This window comes from Oncorhynchus kisutch, linkage group LG4 (assembly GCF_002021735.2).
Source record: "Oncorhynchus kisutch isolate 150728-3 linkage group LG4, Okis_V2, whole genome shotgun sequence".
NCBI lineage: Eukaryota > Metazoa > Chordata > Actinopteri > Salmoniformes > Salmonidae > Oncorhynchus > Oncorhynchus kisutch.
The window spans coordinates 28,368,691-28,393,164 of NC_034177.2; the positions used below are offsets into that span (position 1 = coordinate 28,368,691).

Below are 24,474 nucleotides of genomic sequence, written 5' to 3' on the forward strand. Positions count from 1 at the left end.
GTGAATTGGACACATTTTTTGTCAAATCAAAGTTAGTAGTTTTCTCCTTCTTGCTCTTCATTTGTCCTATTGATTTGACATGGAGACATAATCAAGCATCCTAAAAAAAACAAATTGCTGTTTATTTTGTTTTCTACTTCACAATTACAATCAAATTGTAAAAGGAATTTGCCTGTTTTCTCTTGGGGTTTTTTCCGAGTTACATCAGAGCCCTTATTGGATTCCTCTTCTATTGTATGTGTCATCTGAGAGATGAAAACACCAACATCACCAACAGAGACATTGAGCGAAAAATACTTGGCGCCAAAAATGCAACACATACAGAAACAAACCTGAAGTGGAAGGTATTGGATCAGTTCTGATACAAGGAGAACTAAAAGACTCAACAGAACTTCACCTTGTGACTATACATACGTCTGCTAAAAGCATGCGAGGCATTGTACGCAGCAGATCTTTTTTAGACTTGTCATTAGTCTCTCTGTACAATTCAAACATTTATATAAAGGTCTTACAGTTGTATGTTAGACCTTAGGATCATTTTCACACACATCATTGGTTTGTCACTTTTATAACTTTTGTACTGTTCAGATGTTCACCTGTACAGAATGAAGCTGCTATTTTATTCTTTTTCTTTTGTAGATGTTTTTTATATATATATATATATATATATATATATATATATATATATATATATAAGGAATCCTATATATATATATATATATATATATATATAAGGAATCCTATATATATATATAAAAGGAATCCTTCAGGTTTAATAGTTTATGATCTCCACTACAGTCCATTTCTTATGCATCATACTTCTCCAAGCAAAGAAAATGATAATTTAGATATAAAATGACTTTTCTCTCTTCTTTACCCCAGAAGGTTGTCTGTATCACCACATATTCTCCATTGCCTTTAACTTTTTTATGAACATGTTTTCCTTTGCATTCTTTTTTTGTAGATTTCTATATTATTATTATTATTATTATTAGTTTGAATGGACACCTTAGCTCCATGTGTGAGCGTGTACATTTGTCACCCTTCTTGTACCAGTTGTCTAGCACTGCGCCTAGTTATTCCCCCCTAGGTGCAACTCAATCTCAGGTCGAAGTAAAGGTTTTGCTTTCTCCATACATTCTCATTACTGTCCTCTGCTTGTTTCACCTCTCTGTCGAGTCCAATAGTGCCCTCTCCCCTCCCCTCCAGCCCCACACTGAAATGTACAGTATACCTGCCTCCCCCAGTGCCTCCTTTTGAAGTCAGGATTAGTTCCACGGGATTTTCTTTTTTTCTACTGCATCTGGTGTTTTAACCCATCCATTTTCCTGCCTCTCAATTAATAGGGCTAATTGGGTTGTCTTGTTTGCCTTAATTATCCCAACCACTCACCATCCCCTCAAAGAAGACTCATCCATAATCATGGTTCTCTTTTTGTGTCTTAGATTTCAAACACAGCATTACTGCTTATTCTCCTTTATCATTCGATTCATTTCTGTTGTCATACTCATTTTCTTGTGATGAAAGTGAAAACAGTTTCTGTTGTTCTTCTCCTTAAACATGGCATCTGTAAACCAAATAAGGATGGGTTAAAGTCCAGGGAAGTGGTCACATTTCAATGTCATGAATGGAATAGGTCTTAGTGGGGGTGTCGGTATGAAAAATGTTTTTGAAGCACTTCTCCTTTTGAAAAAGTGTTGCTTGGTGATTATTGTTTCCTTCTTTGAAGGTTCTCTGTAGGATTGTTATTTATTTTTTAATTTTCCTTTTGTGATATCAGTTTAAATCACTGTATAAAGGCCCCATGATTCAGTATAAAGTTGGATTTCTTTATATGTATTTTCTTTGGTGTCATGACTGGGGATGTTTTTCTTTTTTTCCCTTCAAGTATATATCTACCTCACTCTTTTAAAGTATATGTATGTGTATGAAAACAAAAGTACATCTCACCTTTTCTCATTAGTCCGTATAAGGTAACCTCACAGTCCTCTGGATCCGGGTAGACCTCATTATCAATACACACCACACACACACCTAGGTTGGAGTGGAGATGGGATGTAGCTCGTGTGGTTCTAATTCTATTTAGTCCCGTATGCTTAACGATTGCTGTATCAACAAAATTTTCTGCTGGTCCAAAGATTTTAAATAGAAAATAAAGTATGTTGGTAGTATGAGAAAGTATGAGGATTTTTAATGTATGTGGTACAGATTATGTTACAGGTTTGATTTAATAAAAGACATTGACTGGCCTGTATTTCTCAGGAAATGGCTTAAGTCCGACTCTCATGGTTTGAGCGCTAACATGCTAACCTGGTTACCTAATAATGCTAACTTAGAATAACATCAAATGACTATTGTGATAGGAAGTGTTTACAGTAGACTACATAAAGTCACAGTACAGTATGTATTGGTAGAGAGAAGGACACAGCTAACTCAGACATCCAGGGCCGTAGCCAATGCATTTTAATAAAGTAGAATCTCATTTACAGCATTTCTATACAATTTAAAAACTGCCAAATGCTATTTGGAGAACAGCAAAAACAACCATTGTCATATTGGTTGCTGTAGCTTCATTCACCTCAGTTGTTCTACAAATACATAGCCTAATAGTTATACAATTAGATGAAAAACTATAATTGAAAATGTACAGAGTTGTGTAGCAGAAAAAGTATTTTATTAACAAAAGGTGAACAAATACATTTGCTAAACATAACTTTTTTGTTGTTGCAGTTTTATAGTTCATTTCCTGCAATTCTACACATGACTTATGCCATGTTAATATGATATCTGAGTGAGAGTAACTAACTAAATCAATGGAGGCCCCTTGGAGGTCTGGGCACCTGGGCACATGACCTGCGTTCCCGGTCAGTAATTTGTCCATGATTACTACAAGTCTAGATAGCTAACTAGAGTAATTTACCAATCTACAATGTTTTCTGACATGGGCTGATTGAGTGACTGTCAGTGACATATACACAAGAGAGACTGCTGATGCACAGCCAAGTTTCAAAATTGCACCTTATGTATTCTATTATTCTAACTCTCAACAGTAAGTTGAGAGTTCCTTTTTTAAATTCAAATTAATTACTGAGGTCTGGACCTCGGTCTCCTCATATGTAGCTACACCCTGCAGAAATCCCATCTCACCTCCGCAAACAAGGGTTTCACAACAAGAAATCCTCAGATCATACAGCTGCCAAGAAGGGTGAAGCTGAACGATAACTTCTTTATTTTCAATTGTATCTATGTATTTAGGTAGATTTCAAACAAATCAGTATGTTGGAGTCAAGCTATTTTTTAAAAACAAAAAATGGGAAACATTGCATTTATCATCTTTAATCATTGAAGACATTTTGCAAGACAGAAATCCTTTGCTATTGTAATGTACTGTATATTGGAAAACAAGGTAGATCAGAGGATGTTTGGCTTTAGCCTGAATTCTGGATAACTAAACCACTACTGACATTGAAACAACTCCTGTAGAATGTTTGCCAACACTGGCTTCTGGTTACAGCTTACACATTTCTTCTTGTAAAACTGGTCATTGCTAATATCCTATGTAAAGTACTGATTTCCCCTAAAGTAAAACTGATGGCACTTATTTCTGTGAAACCCTCTTAGTGAAGACAACATAAACCATACTCACATACTCCTACACTCAATAGCCCCACAAGTTCTCAAAGTCAGTGCTACAACTATGAAAATAAGCTTTGTCCCTTATGTTGCTGGGAGCAGTTGAGTGTGGAAATAACTGGCGTTCGAGAGATATTAGGTCAATATGGAGTCATTGTGGTACATGAAGGCAAACAGAGGTTAAGACACCACATACTCTGTCCTGGGAGGGATGTCTCAAAGCAGACCAACTGTAGAAAGAACATCTACAGCCGTCTGCTGCTGCTCCACCTCCTCATGCATCTGACAGACAGGACACTGTTGGTTCCTCTGTACTCCTTAATCATCTAATCTCTCCATCCTATCCACCTGCTCCCAATGACTAACTTTTCTAAATAGCACCTACAAAGCTCCCACATTCAAATATTGTATTTTTTTTGTCCCCTGTTAAGATTTTTTAAACTGTTCCAATTGGCTTGGAATAGACTTAACCTCTGAATAGACTCAGATGTTGAGGTAGTTGATGTTAATGTCCCTTCATTGTAATCTTCATGATCCTCCTCATTGTGATTAGTCTTAAGACTGCACCCCCTGCTTTCTCTATTCTACTGCTGCTGATAATGGCGCTGCTTCAAAAAGGGTGTCTCAATCTGTGGGTGTAAATCCTCTAAGACTGGGCCAATATCAATGGAAGTGTAGTTGAGATGGCATGGTTGGATTTAGACCTCAAATTCTCATCAAAGGTCTTTGTCATGAAGGTTCATAGAAAGGTGAAGCTCTGATTTTGTAGAGCAAAAGACAAGTGGAGTTGAGGGCATATAAACATGATTCTGATTTATGGAGCAGAATGGTGAAAGGTTTTTGGGTTCACAGGTCAACAAAACCTGGAAATCTTACGTGTTCAATATTCTGAAGTTGTACTTTTTTTAGGCTGTAAAGTCAAGCGGGGGGGGGGGGGTGCAGCAAAAGAGACTTGGTTGGATGAATTGGCAGAAACAAATGGCTATATATATATATATACTACCAGATTTTTAAGAAATAATTCAGATCACCGTTTTAACAAGGGCCCTGTGCTACTGTTGTTGAGTACAGTATAATGGATGGGAGTGTTTCACATTTAGATGTAGTCTTTCAAGTGTTGGTGTCTGTAATGATCAAAGATAGAAATATGTGATATGTATTTCTTCTTTTTTTCAGTTATCAAAATTGGTTAAAGGGTTGGCCTGTTGCGAAGTGATTATTTGTTTTCTTGGAATGCTGGCTGTGTTCCTTAGTTACCAGAGGGTTACATACCTATTATAACCACAACTCAAGTAGATACATGGACATAAATAGGACAGACATGTTCAGTAGATTACGGGTAGTCATGGCAGAGAGTAAATAGCATGACTAGAGTTTTAAGAAGAGTTGTTTACAGTAGAGAGATGGTTTCTTTTTGCATTGCCAATTTGCAAACACGGAGATAAGATTGACTGAAAAGGTTTCATTTCAATTATTATTAATATAATTGTAATTGTATTTTCTTCAGAATGTCCTATATGCAAACCTCAGGTTTATAGAAGATGCATCCATGCAATCAAATCGCAATAATGAGCTTGAGGTTTATCAGTATAATTTTTCAGGCACTGTTGTTCTGCTTTGCATTCCGACAACTTCAAAAAGGGGCCTTGATCTACTGAGAAGATTTTACTTCGTTTTTATTTACCTATACTTTCACAAAATCTGAATCTCTGTGTCATTTCAATGATTGGCAAATAGATTTGGTTAAACAGCTTGGCTAGACTATCTTTTTGCAAGTTCTGTATCTGAGGCCTCCTGGTTTTTCACACGTATAATTGAGATGGTGTATTTTTGACATGCCATTCTCTTAATGTATATCTATGAGAATTTCTTGTATTTTTTTCTTAAAATTTGAATAAAAAAGTGAATGAGAATGATGACTTGCTGTCATGACTGATTGCTTATGAGTTATACATTATCCACATCTCAACATACGTGACTATATTCCATACTTGTATATTTAGCAGAATGACTTACTGTTTACAACACATTGTTACAGTATGAATAGTAACAATACGAGTGGGATGATCTAACCAGTCATGGATGATCTCACGTGTGCACTAAGCCTGAGGTAGCCATGGTTGGGTCTTCGGGAGTCTTGGAGACAGTTGTCATGTGGTCTTTGGCTGTTTGTAGGGCCTCCAGCTGGTTGAGCATGGCCTGAATGACAGTCTGCAGCAGTGGTACCAGTCTTTCAGGAGTGGCCAGGCTGCCTGAGGCTGGCACATGGATGAAGGCTGCCCTCCCATGGCCATGGTGCAGAGAGCAGTAATACACAAAATCACACAGGTACCTGGATAAGAGGGAATGCCTTACAAATCATTGTCTTTACTATTGATGTACAGTATGTCTGGGATATATGGAACCCTACCTTCCTGAGGCCCTTGAGTAGATGACCTCCAGACCCATTTGTTTGAGGTCCTTGGAGGGGGACCTCATGTCTATGATTGAGTCTAGTCTATCTGATCCTCCCTCAATGCAGCAATGATTAACAGGACAAAAGGCACACACATCTCTATCTCTGTAACCATGGTTCTTGCCTGTCTGCTCCAGAGAGATGCCTCTAGAGCCCGGGGCTATTCCAAGGTGTATGGCAAACTGGGAATCACAGAGAAAAGTCAGTAGGTCAACCGTTACATGTGATTACTGTACAGTAATGGGGCTGAAAAGTAGTATAGACACAGGTAAAGAAGCTAAACATATTTTAGTTATTTGACTGTTCGAAGGGGATTGCACTCTTGTTCCAACCCCCCCCCCCTCCCATCATGGTATGCATATTTATCTTTGGGTTAACAGTTTCCCACATGCCAACTATAACATGCGGTGATTTGATGTAGCTCACTGGTACCTCTTTAATGTAGATATTAATGTTCTCTCCCAGTCCAACCATCTCCAAACCCTATTGCAAATGCTCGACATGGTATATGCAGTTTGCACAATAATTAAATGTATTGAATGAAATGTAAACATTCAATTGAGATATCCAACATGTTACATTACCTGAGCTGCCTGCCAACTAGGATTTACCAAGTACTCTCTGAAAGGTCCGAACCCTGATCAAAAATAAAAACAGAACTGTACAAAGGGGAACACCAGCGCTTTCCATTCCAGTAGCCAAACAATAGCCTACATAGCAGAAGCTTACATTTGCTTAGCTGTCAATACAACATACAACAGCCTAATATAACTTCGAAATAAAACTTTAAAAGTAACGCAGACCAGTTAATAATACCACGGAGACTTCATCTGCGTCCATTACCAGCGACTGATACTCTCCATTTTAAGCAGGCAGATGAGTCAGACATATTCTGTACGTGAAGAAATTAGAATCCTACCAATGAATAACATTTATATCTGTGAAGTGTAATCAAGAACAGTTTGTTTTCAAAAAATGGTTACATTTTGATTTGATTTTATTTGTAGGGTGTAGTCAACTGTCTCTGTTGGAACGGGTGTGCGGTTGCATCGTACATTTCTCTCCACTTGGTAGAGCTATAGCCCAACATAGGAAAAGCAAATAAGAATTTCAACCCACTAACATCTGCCAGGATAACGAGCCGCTGGAAGCCTTGATTAAGCCTCCGCCCACCTTCTGCACCTAACAAGTCAAGCCCTCATGCTGAGTTGCATCACAGCTCTGCTCCCAGACGCACTCGCAAATAAGACCAGAATAACATTTTCTCTGTACTGAAATATAAAGAAGCGAAGCAGTAACATTTGTAAATGACAAGATGTTACAATTCAGGAGAAGCGTTGAAGCCGAAAAACATCAATTACAGGAGCTCAACAACAGACTGGGCCAGTACCTGTCAAGAACAATGCAATTGGAGCATGACAACGCAATCCTCATAACTGAAATAAACAAGATAAGACAAGAGAAGACAGTGGAATGGGACAACCAATGTATGGCCGAAATGCGGGACCTGAGAAGAATGGCGGGGCAACTATCTTTTGAAAAGTCCCGAGCCGAGACTGAACGAGAGAAGCTTTGGCAAGAGTTTCAGATGTTACAGTTGATGTGTTGTGAGGAGCAGGTAGTATGCAAAGACATAGGTGGAGAGCTAAAAGGTTGCGAGAAGCAGCTTCATAAAGCTCAACAGACCAATGGGGAACTTGAGGAACGTCTGTTGCAGCTTGAGAACGAGTACAAATTCATTGAGGATGCACACAGACAAGAAATGACCAAGCTCCGGAGCCAGGTGCATTCACGACCTATTGTTACCCAAACCTACCATGGTCCTCCAGCGGTCTCGATGGAAGAGATGCAACATTATGCCCTCAGCCTGTCCGAAGGATGGACTGACACCTTAGAGGTGTATCGAAGGAAGGTCGAAGATATGGAGGAATCGATCAACGCGGACCAGACGAGGCTGGATGATCTCCAAAGGGAAAAGATGCAGTATGCCTCAGAGTTTGACAAATTACGTAAAGAGGCTGAAAAGCAAGGTCAAATTCAAATACACCTGGAGGAACAGCTCATATACATGCAGGAGAACTTCCACGGGGACATCACCCAGTATCAGGTCAGCAAATGGGGTTTGCATCCAATGTTTAGACACCATTCAGTGTCTGTCTTTTGACAGTATATATACAAAAGTCATAACAATGCAGAAATGTGTGTTATTTTTGGTTCTGTTCATGGATTATGTAATGCATGCATTTCTACAACATGATTGGTGCTGCGCACAGATCGCACAGCCTTTCCATTAGCGATGACTGACTCCTCCTCCTAGGTGCCACACCCACTATTTTAGGAGAAAGAGCTGTATTGTTACTCCATAGTAAATTCAATTGCTGCAATCTCAAACATGAGATAGCAGAGATTGCTGTTATGCAACCAACAGTAATTACCAAGACATAGTACTGACAACCTTACTTCCCACATGATCCAAGCACAGTTAAAAATGTCATGTTACATTATTCTGCCTCATGGTTAGAGCTTGTGTAGTGCTCCTTTTTACCATAGTAAATCAGTGGAGGTGGCTGAAAATGCTGATTCTGAGGAAATGCTGTTTTTTTTTGTTCGTTTTTTCCAGTTATTTCTCATCATATTTTATACTATGATGCATAATTATTATGATGAGTGAGATGGATCCTTTACCTTCTTATAATAAATTATACTGCTCTGAAGTTTCACTATATGACTTTATTGATCAGATATTTCTTCAATGATAATGTTCACGGTATGCTTCAAAGTCATGTTTAAACGACACAAAATGTGCATATATTTGTGCATGTACTTCAATCACATTGGCCCACAGGAATTAAAATGGGAGCAAAGGTTACTGCAGGAACTGAGAAATTGATACATGAGCCTCACCTCCTTGTGAAGTATCGCTTTCCTACTTGGAGGGGCCTTGTACTACTTTGCGATTCTAAATGAGCACAACTACTCCATATAAACTATCAACCAGCACCTGTTCCCTGACAGGCCTGTTGGGACCACAGTGAGGAGTGACATTTGCTTGTATCACACCCACTGCCTACAAACCATCCATTGGTATCAGCCTCTTATAGATGATATCAACACTTGGTCGATGGTTTTGAAGCCAATAAATCTTGAAAATAATCTCAGCAGCTTTGATTTATAGGCCTGTGCCATTAAAATGGCAACCCCAGGGTGGTGGAAGGCCCAAACTTCCCTCATAACTACAGAGAAACATGCATTCTGCACCAGTTCAGTGTTTCAGGCCAGACTAAAAGGATTGAATGGCCAAACATATTACGGCTGTTAGCTGTACCAGCCACTTAAACCAATTAGCTGTCACAGAGACTAATCCTCAGTATCCTACTAACGATGGAGCCCTACCAAGCAGATCAAGCATTTTACTCCCATGCACATTTCCAAAATAATTTCAAGGTACATCATGCATAATGTTGTCATAAACTCTTAAGTGATGTTTAATTGTTCAAAATAATATTAAAATTCCTGGAAATGGGTTTGAAATTGAACCTGACACTCATTCAGTGGGATGCATATGTCAGGGATCATCAACTAGATTCAGTCAGGGACTGTTTCTTTTTGAGTGGATGGTCAGGGGGCCGGAACATAATTACCAATAATTTGTAGACTGCAAATTGACCGCAAGAAGCCCAAACAGATATAATATTTGACTAAAACATAATCATTTGAAACCTTGCTTATATTTGTATAAGATGACGTCTCTTTATTATGCATGTAAATACGTGAGAGAAAAAAATCCCAAAACTAAAATCACTTGGAACGGATTTCCTGGTGTTTTTTCATTTCCAACAACAAATGTTTTTTTTGTTTTTTTATAATTTTTTTAGCTCAGAACACCAAATAAAACCACGGGACAAATTTCACCTGTGGGCTGCCAGTTGGGGAGCCCGCAGGTGAAACATCAGACTAGACATAAAGGGACAGTTGTTTACCTAGCTGTTTAGTCTGATGCGTTTGAGGGATCACCCATGATTCAGCCAGTCCATCCTGCTTATCCTTTAAATGAGAGGTGACTAGGAAAGGTGTCTCAAGGGCCTTTAAAACAGGTGCACAACACAAACAGCAGTGCCACATTCACCTGTACACACTCAATAGAATTGGATCTGTTACCTACTGAGGGAGAATCGAGAGGGTTAGATGGTGAACCAAAATACCTTACTGAAACTGACACGTAGTACAATTAATGATCATATGGGTACATTAGAGGGTCCAATCTGGACAGTAAATTGTGGCCTGAAAGATGGGTTTATATTCGTAATTCAGGGTACCACCGCTCATCTGAATTCCCTACATCTGATATTGCAATAAGTAATGAGCAATGTAATAAATACATTAATGTGTAATCCATATAGACCAACCCTATAATTATAGTCTCATAACAGTATTTGAGAAAAATGTATGACCGGATAGAAGACTATGCACATGCTCACAATTCCATTCCATGGTCTCTTTGCAGGTGATTATTGATCAGTTGGAGCGGGAGCGGGAAATGTTGGCCAACACCATGGCAGAAAAGGTCAGAGACCACCAGCAGCTACTGCAGGTCAAGATTGATCTGGGCATGGAGGTGGCTTACTACAGGTATGTCTTCTTCTGTACTGCTGGTCCTTTCTGAGTTCTATAGTGGCCACTATAGAGATTTTTAGCAGAGATTGCTGTTATGCAACCAACAGTAATTACCAAGACATAGTACTGACAACCTTACTTCCCACATGATCCAAGCACAGTTAAAAATGTCATGTTACATTATTCTGCCTCATGGTTAGAGCTTGTGTAGTGCTCCTTTTTACCATAGTAAATCAGTGGAGGTGGCTGAAAATGCTGATTCTGAGGAAATGCTGAGAGAATTGTGGTGTAGTGCTTTTGTAATTACAGTCAGTTTATTATTGTGGCTTAAAAGTACCATAGAATTACAAAGCAGACTTTACAGTATAGTATACATCGGTTTTGCCTGTCGAACCAGAAATTTGATTTGATTCTGTCATGTTAGGCCAAACACTGACCCTTCAATGCTGCAGTGTTGTTGGACTTGAAATGTATTTATAGTGATTTCACCCTTCACTGTAGCTGCAAAGCAACTGCTCTGCTGCCCTCCCATTTGGCAGGGGCACTTAGCATTCCTCCAGACAGCCTTCTCTAATATTAACTCCTGATGTTATCTACAGTGTGTCATGTCCTGACCATAGAGAGTCCTTATTTTCTATGGTGGAGTAGGTCAGGGTGTGACTGGGGGGTTAGTCTAGTTTATTATTTCTATGTGGGGTTCTAGTTTTGTTTTCTATGTTGGTGATTTTGTATGATTCCCAATTAGAGGCAGCTGGTAATCGTTGTCTCTAATTGGGGATCATATTTAGGTAGCTTTTTCCACCTGTGTTTTGTGGGATATTGTTTATGGGTAGTTGTATGTCATTGTCGTCACATTTCGTTATTCTTTATTGTTTTGTGTGTTTCACTAAATAAAGATGTGGATCCCAGATCACTCTGCAGCTTGGTCCGATAATTATTCCAGCGAACGTGACAGTGTGATTGTCACGCCCTGGCCATAGAGAGGCTTTTATTCTCTATTTTGGTTAGGCCAGGGTGTGACTAGGGTGGGCATTCTAGTTTCTTTATTTCTATGTTTTCTGTTTCTATATTTTTGCAGGGTATGGTTCTCAATCAGGGACAGCTATCTATCGTTGTCTCTGATTGGGAATCATACTTAGGCAGCCTGTTTTTCCACCTTAGTTGTGGGTAGTTGTCTTTGTTAGTGGCCTGTATAGCCCTAGTAAGCTTCACGTTTGTTTTTGTTGTTTCTTGTTTTTGTTGGTGACATTTAACAAATAAAAAGAAATGTACGCTCACCACGCTCCACCTTGGTCCGGTTATGTCCCTGACGACGTTCTTGACAGTGATATCTGTAGGGATATTTTGCTCATTTGTAAACAGCCAAGACCTAAACAGTTTGGTCTTAGGTGAACAGGAAATATTTGCTATTTATATCTCTGTTAGAAAAAAAGTATTTGTGATTTGTGTTGTTGAGCCCTGATATGGCAATGGCAGACTAATACCATGTCACTACAATTCACATTGGACCACTTCAAGAACACTTCAATATTATCATAACAGAGGCTAGTTTAGTCTCAAAACACTAGTACAATACATGCACATAGTTATATCAAGCAATGGCATTTAAGATTAAATAGCCATGTCAATACTTACTTGCTTCACACTTGTTATCCTGCTTTATTTTATTTATTTTAAATGTAACCTTTATTTAACTAGTTAAGTCAGTTAAGAACATCTTATTTACAATGACTGCCTATACCAGCCAAACTCGGACAACGTTCAGCCAATTGTGCTCCTCCCTATGGGACTCCCAATCACGGCCAGATGTGATACAGCCTGGAATTGAACCAGGGTGTCTGTAGTGACGTCTCAAGCACTGAGATGTAGTGCCTTAGCCTTTTACCATGTCTGATATCCATGTCTTTACCATGCTTCGCCTCATTGCTATGACCACATCACAGCCATGATAAAAATGTCATGTTAAAACCCATGGCTTCTCACATATTATTGCTTAATTCAGAAATCTAATACAAACACTAGTCTCTTTTTGGTCTCTTCCAGGGTCTCTCTTTGTGTCATCTGGTCTGTGGCCTATATAAAGGATATTATTTACATAATATTCCCTTGTCTCCCTAGGCTCTTTATGTCTTCTTTGAAGAGTTAGCGGGAAAGCTGGTCTGTCAACTAGGTGTGCGTGCCTGTGTTCACATTAGAATAGTAGAGAGCAGACAGCAGCACATTGTAGCTGTTATTTTTAGGTCAGCCTTTCGGGAGAGTCTCATAGCGTTTGTTTTCCAACTCTTATTTTGTGGAGCCATTACTTTGCAGAGGTAGGTGAGCTGTTCAACTTTACTGGTACAATATGTTTGTTGTTAGATGTCTTTTGGTCTGTTGTGGTAAAGTGTTGTTGTTGACCTCTGCTCTTTTCTGTATATGGCCAGATCCATGGGTTGTGTTCATCGTTTGGTAGCCTACCTCTGTGTTTTATTTGAGGTTTGAAATGGCAGGGCAGAAAGATCAGCATCCTCCTGTGAGGTGATTTTGTATTTGTGTGAAAACAAACCATTGCTTAATTTTGAAGAAGCAATATTGCCCTAAGAATATAAAATCAAATCCAATGCCATGTATGTACCCTTGGTTTTAATGACATTTTGTTTTTGTTTCTCTATAGGGCGCTTATTGAAGGAGATCATCAGCAGCATCTGCAGTCAAGAGGAAGAGTCATAGGTATTGTACATAACTTTCAAATAAGTCATACTTTCAGCCGGGACCTTTGTGTTACTATACATTTGAGAGTAAATTTACTTTAGACATTTTTTCTATTGCTTACATCCTTTTGGTAGTATTTATTTGTTTTACTCAATTCTACAAACTTACTGTATATACAGGGAATTTCCAAAATAAAGCAAACATCAACATAGGACTTTGGGCCACCACGACCCAGAACAGTGTTAAATTGGGTTGATATCTGGTGACTGAGATGGCCATGCCATATGGTTTATATAGTTTTCACGCTTATCAAACCATTCAGTGACCACTCGTGCCCTGTGGATGGGGGGAATTGCCATCCTATAGGGGCATAGCTATGGTAGCCAAAATAATGGCCTGCCCTGCAGTTTTTAAACATGACCCTAAGCATGATGGGATGTTAATTGCTTAATTAACTGAGGAACCACATCTGTGTGGAAGCATTTGCTTTCAATATACTTTGTATTCCTCATATTTCCATGATTTTGTCAGTTACCTGTATATACACTGAGTGTACACAACATTATGGACACCTTCTCTTTCCATGACATAGACTGACCAGCTGAATCCAGGGGAAAGCTATGATCCCTTATTGATGGCACTTGTTAAATCCACTTCAATCAGTGTAGATAAAGGGGAGGAGACAGGTTAAAGAAAGATGTCAAAGCCTTGAGGCAATTTAAATATGGATTGTGTATGTGTGCCATTGAGGGTGAATGGGCAAGACAAATATTTAAGTGCCTTTGAAAATGGGTATGATAGTAGAAACTAGGCGCACCGGTTTGTTTCAAGAACTGCAACGCTTGCTGGGGTTTTCACACTTTTCACTGGTTTTTCCTGTGTGTATCAAGAATGGTCCACCACCCAAAGGACATCCAGTCAATTTCACACAACTGTGGAAAGCATTGGCGTCAACATTGGCCTGCATCCCGGTTGAACACTTTTGGCACCTTGTAGAGTCAATGCCCTGATGAATTGAGGCAGTTCTGAGGGCAAAAGGGGGGATGCAATGTAATATTAGGAAGGTGCCCATAATGTTTTATACACTCAGTGTATATTCAGTGATAGACATTTCCCAATTTATAACAACATTCATTTGGTGCTTCACTCTCCACCTCAGATATTAAGATGATACCTCCACAACAGTACAAACCAAGAGTTTTCACATCAACCAGACAGGATGTAAGGAAACATCTGGATGTGAAATACATGGAGCCAACCTCAAGCTTGAGAAGATCACCTGTTCCATCTCAGTATGGTCGCACCAGTCCTTCCAGGGTCATACCTATCTCAGTCAAAGGAAGCAGCTACAACAGGAATCAGAGTCCTACCACCAGAAGGGACATGGTCTCATTCACTAAATCCCAGTCTGCATCCTCAAGCTCTTCCTCCACTACCGTTAAACCTGTGGCCCAGAGTACGGTCAGGAAAAATATAGATGCTCAGAAGAAAGTTGTGGAGGACAGGAGTGTGAGAATCAAAGAGGTGTCACAACACTCAGCTAAGGATTCTCTTGACCATTCTCGAGGCACAGCAAACACATCCAGTCCCATTGCCTCACCCACTGCTGACCCCAATTCAGTAAGAATAGTGTCACCACCAATGATGAGTCTTAGCAGAAACACAGAGGAGGACAGCAAAAAGAAAGCAGAGAGGCACGTTGAAAGAGAGGTGAGAGGAGATGCATTTGGTCTTCAGAATGTCAAGATGCATGCCAAAGATGGCAGCATTACAGCAACCACGACAAGTGATAAGATGGTCCTAGACTCTGTGTCTATGGAGGAACTCATTGAGAAGGTCATGAAACCTGCTGGTTTGGATCGAAAGGTCTGCAGCTCATCTGCAGACTCCAAGATCACTTACCATGTGGAGAAAACGGAGAAGGAGGACGGGTCAACAAAGACACAGATTATCCTGGAGTCCAAGGTGCAGGAGGAGCTGGATATGTCAGAGGACTTTGCACTGGAGGAACTTCTCAGCAAGGAAGTGAAACACGTGTCACTGGAGGATATCAAGGGCACTGCAACAGGAAACATGATTCAGAATCTGCTCAGCCTTGGGCTGCATGGAGGAGAGGACATGGGAAACAAGACTGTCAATGTGGAGATCATTGAGGAACCAGTGGAGGGTTACAGTGACGAGGAGTACGAGGTTGAGGAGAAGTCCACACCCAAGTTCTCCGAGCCCTCTTCAATGTTCTTTCAGATTGAAGAACTAGAGAATGACCCTCACGGCACCATATACCATGAGAGTGGTGCTGAAGTAATGAAAACCTCCATAACAGCAGCAAACTATGGCAGTAATGGTGGATCTGTGAAGGTCCAGGAAGACTTCAGAGATAGTGAATCTCCATACTACAGCCAAAACCAAGACTCTCAAGAGTATTTTGTCTCCACACCTGATGGAAATCTGTCAGAGCCTGAGGAGGGTGGTGGTATAGCATCATATGGACATGGTGAACGACCCTCCAGTGGTGGACGAATGGTCGACGACTTTTCAGATGAAAGGTACTACCAGGAGGGGGAAGTCTCAAAGAACAGAATTTTTGTTGAGGAAAGCGATAGTTACAGACCTGCATCGGACAGCCAGTACATGAAAGATGACCACTCCTTGGCCCAAAATAGTTACTCAGAGTGCATCATTGAAGAGGAGACCATCCGTGTCTCCCCCACAGTGCAGGAGTCGATGCTTGGATATCTGAGAGAGGAAACTTTACACCCCAAAGAGCAGCTGAGGGGAGCCCTAGAGCAGCTCCAAGGAACAGTGTCAGGGAGCCTGAAAGAAGAGTTGGCTCTCCTCACAAGACGTGGCAGTGATAGTCCTCAGAACATATCTGTGGACAGAAAAAAAGTACACCAGTCCTCTAACAACGGAACCACGACTATTGTGGCAGAGCTCAAGAGCTCAACAATTCTAGAGGACTCTGGGCAGCTGGGGGAGCAGGGGGATGATGTATCTGAGGAGCAGATCATGGCGGCTCTATGCTCCTCCAACCTTGGAGCAGAGGGAGGATACACCCTGGACACAAAGGAGATGTGCTGGGTGACTAGCAGTGAGGGACAGGGAGTCGAGTCCTCAACTGATGTCACTGAGAAGCACATCAAGCTGGGGCCATCAGAGAAGTCATTCCCCTTCCAGATGGATGTAAATAATGGCCAAGGACAGGATCCCCCACTGAAGGTCACTCATAAGAAAAGAGTTGCCACAGTCTATCTTGAATCTAATGAAGATGAGTTCTGATTCAAATTAGATATTTTTATTATAATACTCCCCATATTAAGTCACACACCAGTCATTCAGTTGCAACGAACTGTAAGGTGATGTTATTCGATGTGATTCATAAATTGCTATGCCTACAATTGTGATAAGAGTACAAATTATAGCCACTGCATATATATATATGAAAGGTTTTAATAGCATTTGTTCCCCATTTTCAAATGTCTCTCTGCTTCTTTTTAAGAATATGTTATATTCATTTCCTGCTATATTTTTGTACTAACCTGTACCACAGAATAGGGCTGTCTTTTTGCCTGAGATACTATAACCAAATATGGAACAATGCTAATATATCCTCCATTGTTATGGTTAATGTTGCAGTCTTAAAAGATGTTCAACATTTACAGTATGTATCTAGAAAAAAAACATTATACCTATTCTTTCCTGTAATGCCATGTTATTTTTAACCACATTTAAAGCTAGTGGTTTGTTACTGAGGGAGTTCCTGTTGTTAATAAGGTTGTTAATGCTTATTAATTGTTAATGCTTGTTAATGCTAATGATGGCTATATTTGAATGTGTTTATGATTGGGGACAAAAGTATGTGTATCATGTCTTGTCAAATGAAATCTACTCACTATTAATAATTTGAATTGGAAAGAAAAAAAGAAAAAAATCAAATGCAATTCTAAATCAGATGGGGTGTAATCGAGTGATTCTGATCACCACTTAGCAAAACCACTAAACGTTTTCTACACGTTTGACATTACTATTAAGTTTCAAAACTTTGTACCCTCAAAAGGGTTTTTATAGTTTATCCTTCTGGTTCCCTCACCATGATATTTTAACCTGTAAATGGCTTTAGAGGGAACAAGAAGAAATCCAACAATCTTGAATTCCAAAGAGAGGTGTTTTTCTCTGCTTGTAGAGACACTGGTAGCAAGACAGACATACTGTAAACAAGGTGGAGTGAACTTAAGGAAAGGAGAGACAGACAACTAGAGAGAGAGAAGCTGGAGATAAGCATATGGTTAATGTCTGAGGTAAGACCTGTACATCTACACTGAACAAAAATAAACACAACATGCAACAATTTTAAAGATTTTACTGAGTTACAGTTCATATAAGGAAATCAGTCAATTTAAATAAATCTATGGATTTCACATGACTGGGGATACAGATATGCATCTGTTGGTCACATATACCTTAAAAAAAGGTAGGGGCGTGGATCAGAAAACCAGTCAGTATCTGGTGTGACCACCATTTGTCTCAATCATTGTGACACATGTTCTGAATGTTGTCCCACTCCTCTTCAATGGCTGTGCGAAGTTGCTGGATATTGGTGGGAACTGGAACGCGCTATCGTACGCGTCGATCCGGAGCATCCCAAACATGCTCATTGGGTGACATGTCTGGTGAGTATGCAGTCCATGGAAGAACTGGACCATTTTCTGCTTCCAGAAATTGTGTACAGATCCTTGCGACATGGGGCCGTGCACTATCATGCTGAAACCTGCTGAGGTGATGGCGGCGGATGAATGGCAAGACAATGGGCCTCAGAATCTCTTCACTGTATATCTGTGCTTTCAAATTACCATCAATAAAATGCAATTGTATTCATTGTCCATAGCTTATATCTGCCCATACCATAACCCTCCTCACAACATGGATATCAGCAAACCGCTCGCCCACACGACGCCATACACTCTGTCTGCCATCTGCGCGGTACAGTTGAGACTAGGATTAACAGGGATGTAAACAAATTTGTTCACAACATTTGAGAGGAGTAAGCTTTTTGTGAGTATGGAACATTTATGGGAGCTTTCATTTAAGCTCATAAAATATAAAACACTTTACATGTTGCATTTCTATTTTTGTTCAGTGTAATTTCAGTAAACCACAGTACATATGAATTCCCTTGGCTTGAGCAATGTTGTGTTGGTGACCAGTGTCAGGATTCACCTTGGCTTAGAGGTGAGTCAGGGATCTAGTCAATCAGATCCGCTTTAGCCGACATCCACATAGCGGTTGTTTTGAAGGTGTCAGAAGTGGAACTGCATTAGAGCTGTCAAATCCACAAATGGCTCCCGGCATTATACCTAAAGTGAACATTGCCAATTATTTCTATATAGCCTACACTTTCTCATTCTAAACTTCTTAACGCAAGTGGGGGTGTGGCTTCGAGACAATGATTGCAAGAGCAGCTGCTCACTGATTTTACCACTCCAATGCAGTACCACCTCCAACACCACTTCCAACACCTCCAAAACATCCTCTTTGTGAGAGTGTCTGCTATCGGTTAATGCTTGATCTGATTGAATCTAGACCTTACTGTACATGCTGATCACACTGCTTGCATTGTGTGCTCGAGCGTTGCAAAGTAAATGTGCTCATACAGTACCAGTCAAAGGTTTGGACACACCTACTCATTCAAGGGTTTTTCTTTATTTTTTAAACTTTTTTCTACATTGTAGAATAATAGTGAATATGTGAAAACTATGAAATAACACATATGGAATCATGTAGTAACCAAAAAAGTGTTAAACAAATACAAATATTTTATATTTGAGATTCTTCAAATAGTCACCCTTTGCATTGATGACAACTTTGCACACTCTTGGCATTCTCTCAATCAGCTTCATGAGGAATGCTTTTCCAACAGTCTTGAAGGAGTTCCCTCATGCTGAGCACTTGTTGGCTGCTTTTCCTTCACTTTGAAGGAAAAACTCATCCCAAACGATCTCAGTTGAGGTCAGGTGATTGTGGAGGACAGGTCATCTGATGCAGCACTCCATCATTCTCCTTCTTGGTCAAATAGCCCTTACACAGACTGGAGGTGTGTTGGATCATTGTCATATAAATAATAGTCCCACTAAGCGCAAGCCAGATGGGATGGTGATTCACTGCAGAATGCTGTGGTAGCCATGCTGGTTCATTGTGCCTTGAATTTGAAATAAATCATAGACAGTGTCACCAGCAAAGCATCCTCACACCTCCACCATGCTTCACGGTGGGAACCCCACATGGGGAGATCATCCATTCACATACTCTGAGTATCACGAAAACATGGCGGTTGGAACCAATTATCTCAAATTTTGACAGATTTCCACTGGTATAATGTCCATTGCTCGTGTTTCTTGGCCCAAGCAAGTCTTCTTATTATTGGTGTCCTTTAGTAGTGGTTTCTTTGCAGCGATTCAACCACAAAGGCCCAATTCACACAGTCTCCTCCAAACAGTTGATGTTGAGATGAGTCTGTTACTTGAACTCTGTGAAGCATTTATTTGGGCTGCAATTTGAGGTGCAGTTAACTCTAATGAACTTATCCTCTGCAGCAGAGGTAACTCTGGGTCTTCCTTTCTTGTGGTCGTCCTCATGAGAGCCAGCTTCAACATAGCGCTTGATGGTTTTTGCGACTGCACTTGAAGAAACGTAAAAAATTATTGAAATGTTCCATATTGACTGACCTTCATGTCTTAAAGTAATGATGGACTGTCATTTCTCTTTGCTTATTTGAGCTGTTCTTGCCATAATATGGACTTGGTCTTTTACCAAATAGGGCTATCTTCTGTATACCCACCCTACCTTGTCACAACACAACTGATTGGCTCAAACGCATTAAGAAGAATACTACTACTACTACTACTACAACTGAAGGAGGAGAGATTACTAGAACCTAACTAGGTTTCCTGTTTTGTCTGTGGATTAAATGTCGGAGTAGAGAACACACACTTTTGTGTGACTCAAATTGGTCAAAATTCTACAAAGGTCCAGAAAATAAGAACCTTGTGCATTTCACGTGAAATAACAACCCAATGTTTATATCCCAGGACAAATTAGCTAGCAACAGTAAGCTAGCTAGCTAAATGCCCATGAGTGTTTAATTTTTTTTTCAACCTGCCCCAAATTAATATATTTGGTTCAGAGTTCGTTTTTATATTTCATCCTGCGTGTCTTGGATCGTGTCTCGTGTGGATGTACAAAATCAACATGTGTGCGATGGCACACATGGAAGCACATGCGTGTCCGGTCTAGACAGCATGTTTGTGTGTGCACAACTATGGCTATTTTAGGAACAGAGTGCCATCTTAGTATCACTGCCTGTTTGTATGTGTTTGCATGTGTGTGTGTGTGTGTTTGTGTGTGTGACTACGTGTGCAAAATAAAAAATACCCCCAATATGGCTTCAACCCACGAGCACCTTTCTTTTTTCTCAATAGGGTGCTTTAGAGTTCTATGCAACAGTGCAGAAACACTGAACACAGGTCATTCACATTATGCTTCCTTGGCACTGTCTTGCTATAACAGATTATAAAGAGCATGGAATTACAATATCATTGCTTTACAAATGCTATTGTGACTAAGCTAAATGCAAATTAGGTCAAGTAGAGCACTTTGGAGTTGAAAGATTTATAACTGATAATAGTTTGTTGCACTCAGGGGGCACAGGAAGTTTAGGAAGTTGGCTTTAGCTAGCTAGCCCTTTAGCTTTAGCTAGCTAGCCCTTTAGCTTTAGCTAGCCCAGATAGGTTTCCAACCTCCTAACTAGCTACTAAGAAGACATTTCAGGCTATCAATCAAGTTAGAGTAGCTAGCTTGTCTAACTATCTTAACTGGCATGCCTGTTGGCAAGGTTGGTAGACTTTAGAAAATCAAACAATAACTAAATGTACAGAATAAGACTCACATTCCTTTCAAGCTTTTACCCAGATTTTTTCAGAGAAGCATATTAAGTTTAGTTAAAAAAAGAATCAGTCAGGAGGATACAGACAGCTCTAGGCATACGCTTAGATATGCTGAATTATTATTATTATTATTTTTAAATAGAATTAAGAATAATGATTATGGCTCTTGATGAAGCTGAAAAAATAAAAACACCCTCACATACTTTGTGCCCTTTCAGATTTTTGGGGTGCACTTGCACTTAAATGCCCAGATACATTAGGAAACAGGTGGCCTTTCACAGTGCTTTAAAATCTCTTTATTGTGTGAAAATAACATAAACACTTTTTGATCAATACACATATATTGTAGGTTAATTTTGGGCTTAAGAACATTGTCAAAAAGGCTATCTTTTTGATACAAAACATTGTAGGTTAAATTAAATCTCCAAACTAGCCAATGTGCTGTGTTGCATTTCGTTACACTTGCAATTACATCTGCTAACTATGTGCATGTGACCAATATAATTTGATTTGATTTAAACATACTGCGGTGCCCAAGAGCCTTTTATGCCTCCATTCTTTATGTTTAAAAAGGGGTGTGCTACTCTCTTGACTGATTGGTGTAATTCATTTATTGAAAATAAGTGCTTCATGAATTAGCCTACATTATTCTTCTTTTATGGAAGATGGGTGAATTGTCAGAATATTTTCAACCATTGTTTAAATATCAGTTCATATTGCAAAAACAATTAAATTACTTCTCGAGTGTGTTTTACTGAGTTTGTGTCTTTATTAATAAGCCTCGGGTCATTTATTTGACAAAATCAACAACATTGGTACAGTTAAGTACAGAAAACATAACATGGAATCTCTTCATTGTATACAAAGAGAGGAATGGAAGAGACAGATGGTGATCTGCTGCAGCTCTTCTCTGAGCAATAGATCCCTCTGCCACTTCATTCTGAAGAGTTCTGTCTGCGTGGTCTTAACAACAGCCTGACACCAATTTCTCAGAAAATGGACTATGAAAACAGAGATGATTGTCAGGGGTCTTCTTGGTCCACTTCAAGTGTATCTAATGTCTACTTGCTACAAACGGAGGGTATCTATTTTCTTAGTGGGCCCAAGCCCATTCATCCAGCTCAGCTCTGATGGTATGTTAGGAGTCAGACATTTTGGCATTTCCTCCTGCCTTGCTATAGGAAGGTACTACTGCACCGATAGGAGGCCTTGTTTTCAGGCTGCCTTCCCGCCGTCTCCCAGCAACATTGGGTACCCTGGAAAAAAAATACAGTTCAACAAACGATATGAAAAGTTAAAGCTACACTCAGACAGCTGAGGGGTAACAAAACACTTCCTGTCCAGTTCTGTAGAGAGCTCTTTCCATCCAGAAATAACTCCTGTAAACAGGGTTCAGTTAACACTAGTCTGTCTCACTCACCCCAGTTAGTAGACACTGACCAGCACAGACCGGCTCGTCGCAGGGTATTTCTAGAAGCAAACATTAATAACTATCTGCTCGGGTTATACTGGTTTACTGGCTCATCACTGCTAACACAAGTAGCAGTGATGGGCATCTTCCATTCCAGAATTACTTGGCTTCAACCAATTCAAATAAGAATACCATGACCACGTCTATTTGTTTATTTATGTTGTCAGAGCATATTTGCTGAATGTACAGGAGCCATGTACCCAAAACACTATGTTGTTGTTGTCACACACAATTTTGATGAAGCAACAACAAAGATTATTCAACGTTTCCACAATCAAGATAAATCACAGGATGTCAACAGAACTTTGTGAAAGCAAGGAATGTGAGTGCTCAATGTTTCCTACCTAGCAATGGAAGAGTCCGAGTAAAGGACTCAGGGAAATTTTTACAGATTCATGTTTTTATCCGTTGTCCCTGCTGCATTATTTAATGGAAGAAATACAAGATGGAGGAAAACTACAAGTGTGTGGGTATAAGCCATTGCTTTCCCCTTTCATCAACATGTCATGTTGGAGTCAGGTTTCCTTGGTAGCCCCTATAGAGGAAAAGGTTTAGGATAAGAACAACTCTCACTGCCAGCTTTTATGTATTTTTCCCTTCTGTCAAATTGTCTTCGACCCAGAATCCTAAATTGAACATCATGGCTCCATAGAGCAGCTGTTGTCTTGATTTACTGGAGGAAGAACATGATATCGCTGCACATTATCTGTCAGGGGTACTTCAGAAAGGTTATAAGTCCCGTCCTGACGACGAGCAGCAGAGTGTGAGAGCTCTGATTCACTCTGGGATACTTGGACCCCCTTCGCACTTGGATACAATAACAAAGCAACATAGCAACGAGGCTCCTTCATTTACAGGCATGTTTTTACTGGTACTCTGAAATCCCCCTGAACTAGGCTATTTCAATGTCTTTCTGAGGACGGAGAGACTGAGGTCGCAAGGCCAGGACGAAGAAAGTGCGTCAATGTGTATGTGCATCATACTTTGTACATAAATATTGATGGTGGGTATTTGCTATAAGCATTAACTGTGTCTTTTATAAATCAAACCTAATTGGAATATAATGACAATGGTGTTGCCAAGGAACTTGTAACACAACTTTTTGTCACTTGTTTGCTAACTGAATGAATGTCATCATATACAGTACTTCTCACATTCCATCCATATACAGAGACATATTTAGGAATGTCACTTTTGGCTTAGAAGGACGTAATGGCTTGCCATCCTAATTGAGGTCAGTGGTCCTTTAATTGACAGCAGTCAGAAAGGTTCTACTCTCCATCCACCCTCACCAGGCCCATCTCTCTGTCTGGCTGTATCCAAAGAAAAAGCGGCACAATGTCAATCTGTATGACATTTTACACCAGAGATTGACTGGCTGAGCCTGGATTAGCGCATGTTACTCTCCACTGAGTCTTAGAGACCTTGGTAGAAATAGTTGCTCTCACAATGACAGGGACTCTCTCTGTGTGTGTGTGTGTGTGTGTGTGTGTGTGTGTGTGTGTGTGTGTGTGTGTGTGTGTGTGTGTGTGTGTGTGTGTGTGTGTGTGTGTGTGTGTGTAAATAAATAAGTGAGCATACTCTCAGTGGTGTATTCATGTTAGGGTGCCAATCCCTGTGACTCCTGGCCTTTAGCAGAGCCCTCTCAAATAGCTTGGCAATAAGAAAGG

General features: G+C 40.0%; 1 protein-coding gene and 1 long non-coding RNA gene across 2 annotated transcripts; one reads left to right on the forward strand and one right to left on the reverse strand.

The window, feature by feature from the left end:
• Positions 1 to 198: 198 nt before the first annotated feature.
• LOC109889346 (uncharacterized) lies at positions 199 to 8,018 on the reverse strand. The gene is made up of 3 exons (XR_004209698.1): positions 7,905 to 8,018; positions 6,044 to 6,270; positions 199 to 5,965 (listed from the first exon to the last, which is right to left on the reverse strand). It is a non-coding gene; the product is annotated as an uncharacterized LOC109889346 (long non-coding RNA).
• LOC109889345 (synemin-like) lies at positions 7,238 to 22,082 on the forward strand. Its single transcript, XM_020480707.2, has 4 exons — positions 7,238 to 8,195; positions 10,593 to 10,717; positions 13,356 to 13,411; positions 14,553 to 22,082. Exons 1-4 carry the CDS (start codon positions 7,404 to 7,406, stop codon positions 16,670 to 16,672), a joined length of 3,093 nt encoding a protein of 1,030 aa, XP_020336296.1. The 5' UTR covers positions 7,238 to 7,403; the 3' UTR covers positions 16,673 to 22,082.
• Positions 22,083 to 24,474: the final 2,392 nt, after the last annotated feature.

Bases quoted from the DNA above. Each gene is read 5' to 3' on its own strand.
- LOC109889345 (XM_020480707.2), top strand. From the start codon at position 7,404: ATGTTACAATTCAGGAGAAGCGTTGAAGCCGAAAAACATCAATTACAG. The intron at 8,196-10,592 runs GTCAGCAAATGG...GTCTCTTTGCAG, and splicing joins GGGACATCACCCAGTATCAG to GTGATTATTGATCAGTTGGA. The intron at 10,718-13,355 runs GTATGTCTTCTT...GTTTCTCTATAG, and splicing joins ATGGAGGTGGCTTACTACAG to GGCGCTTATTGAAGGAGATC.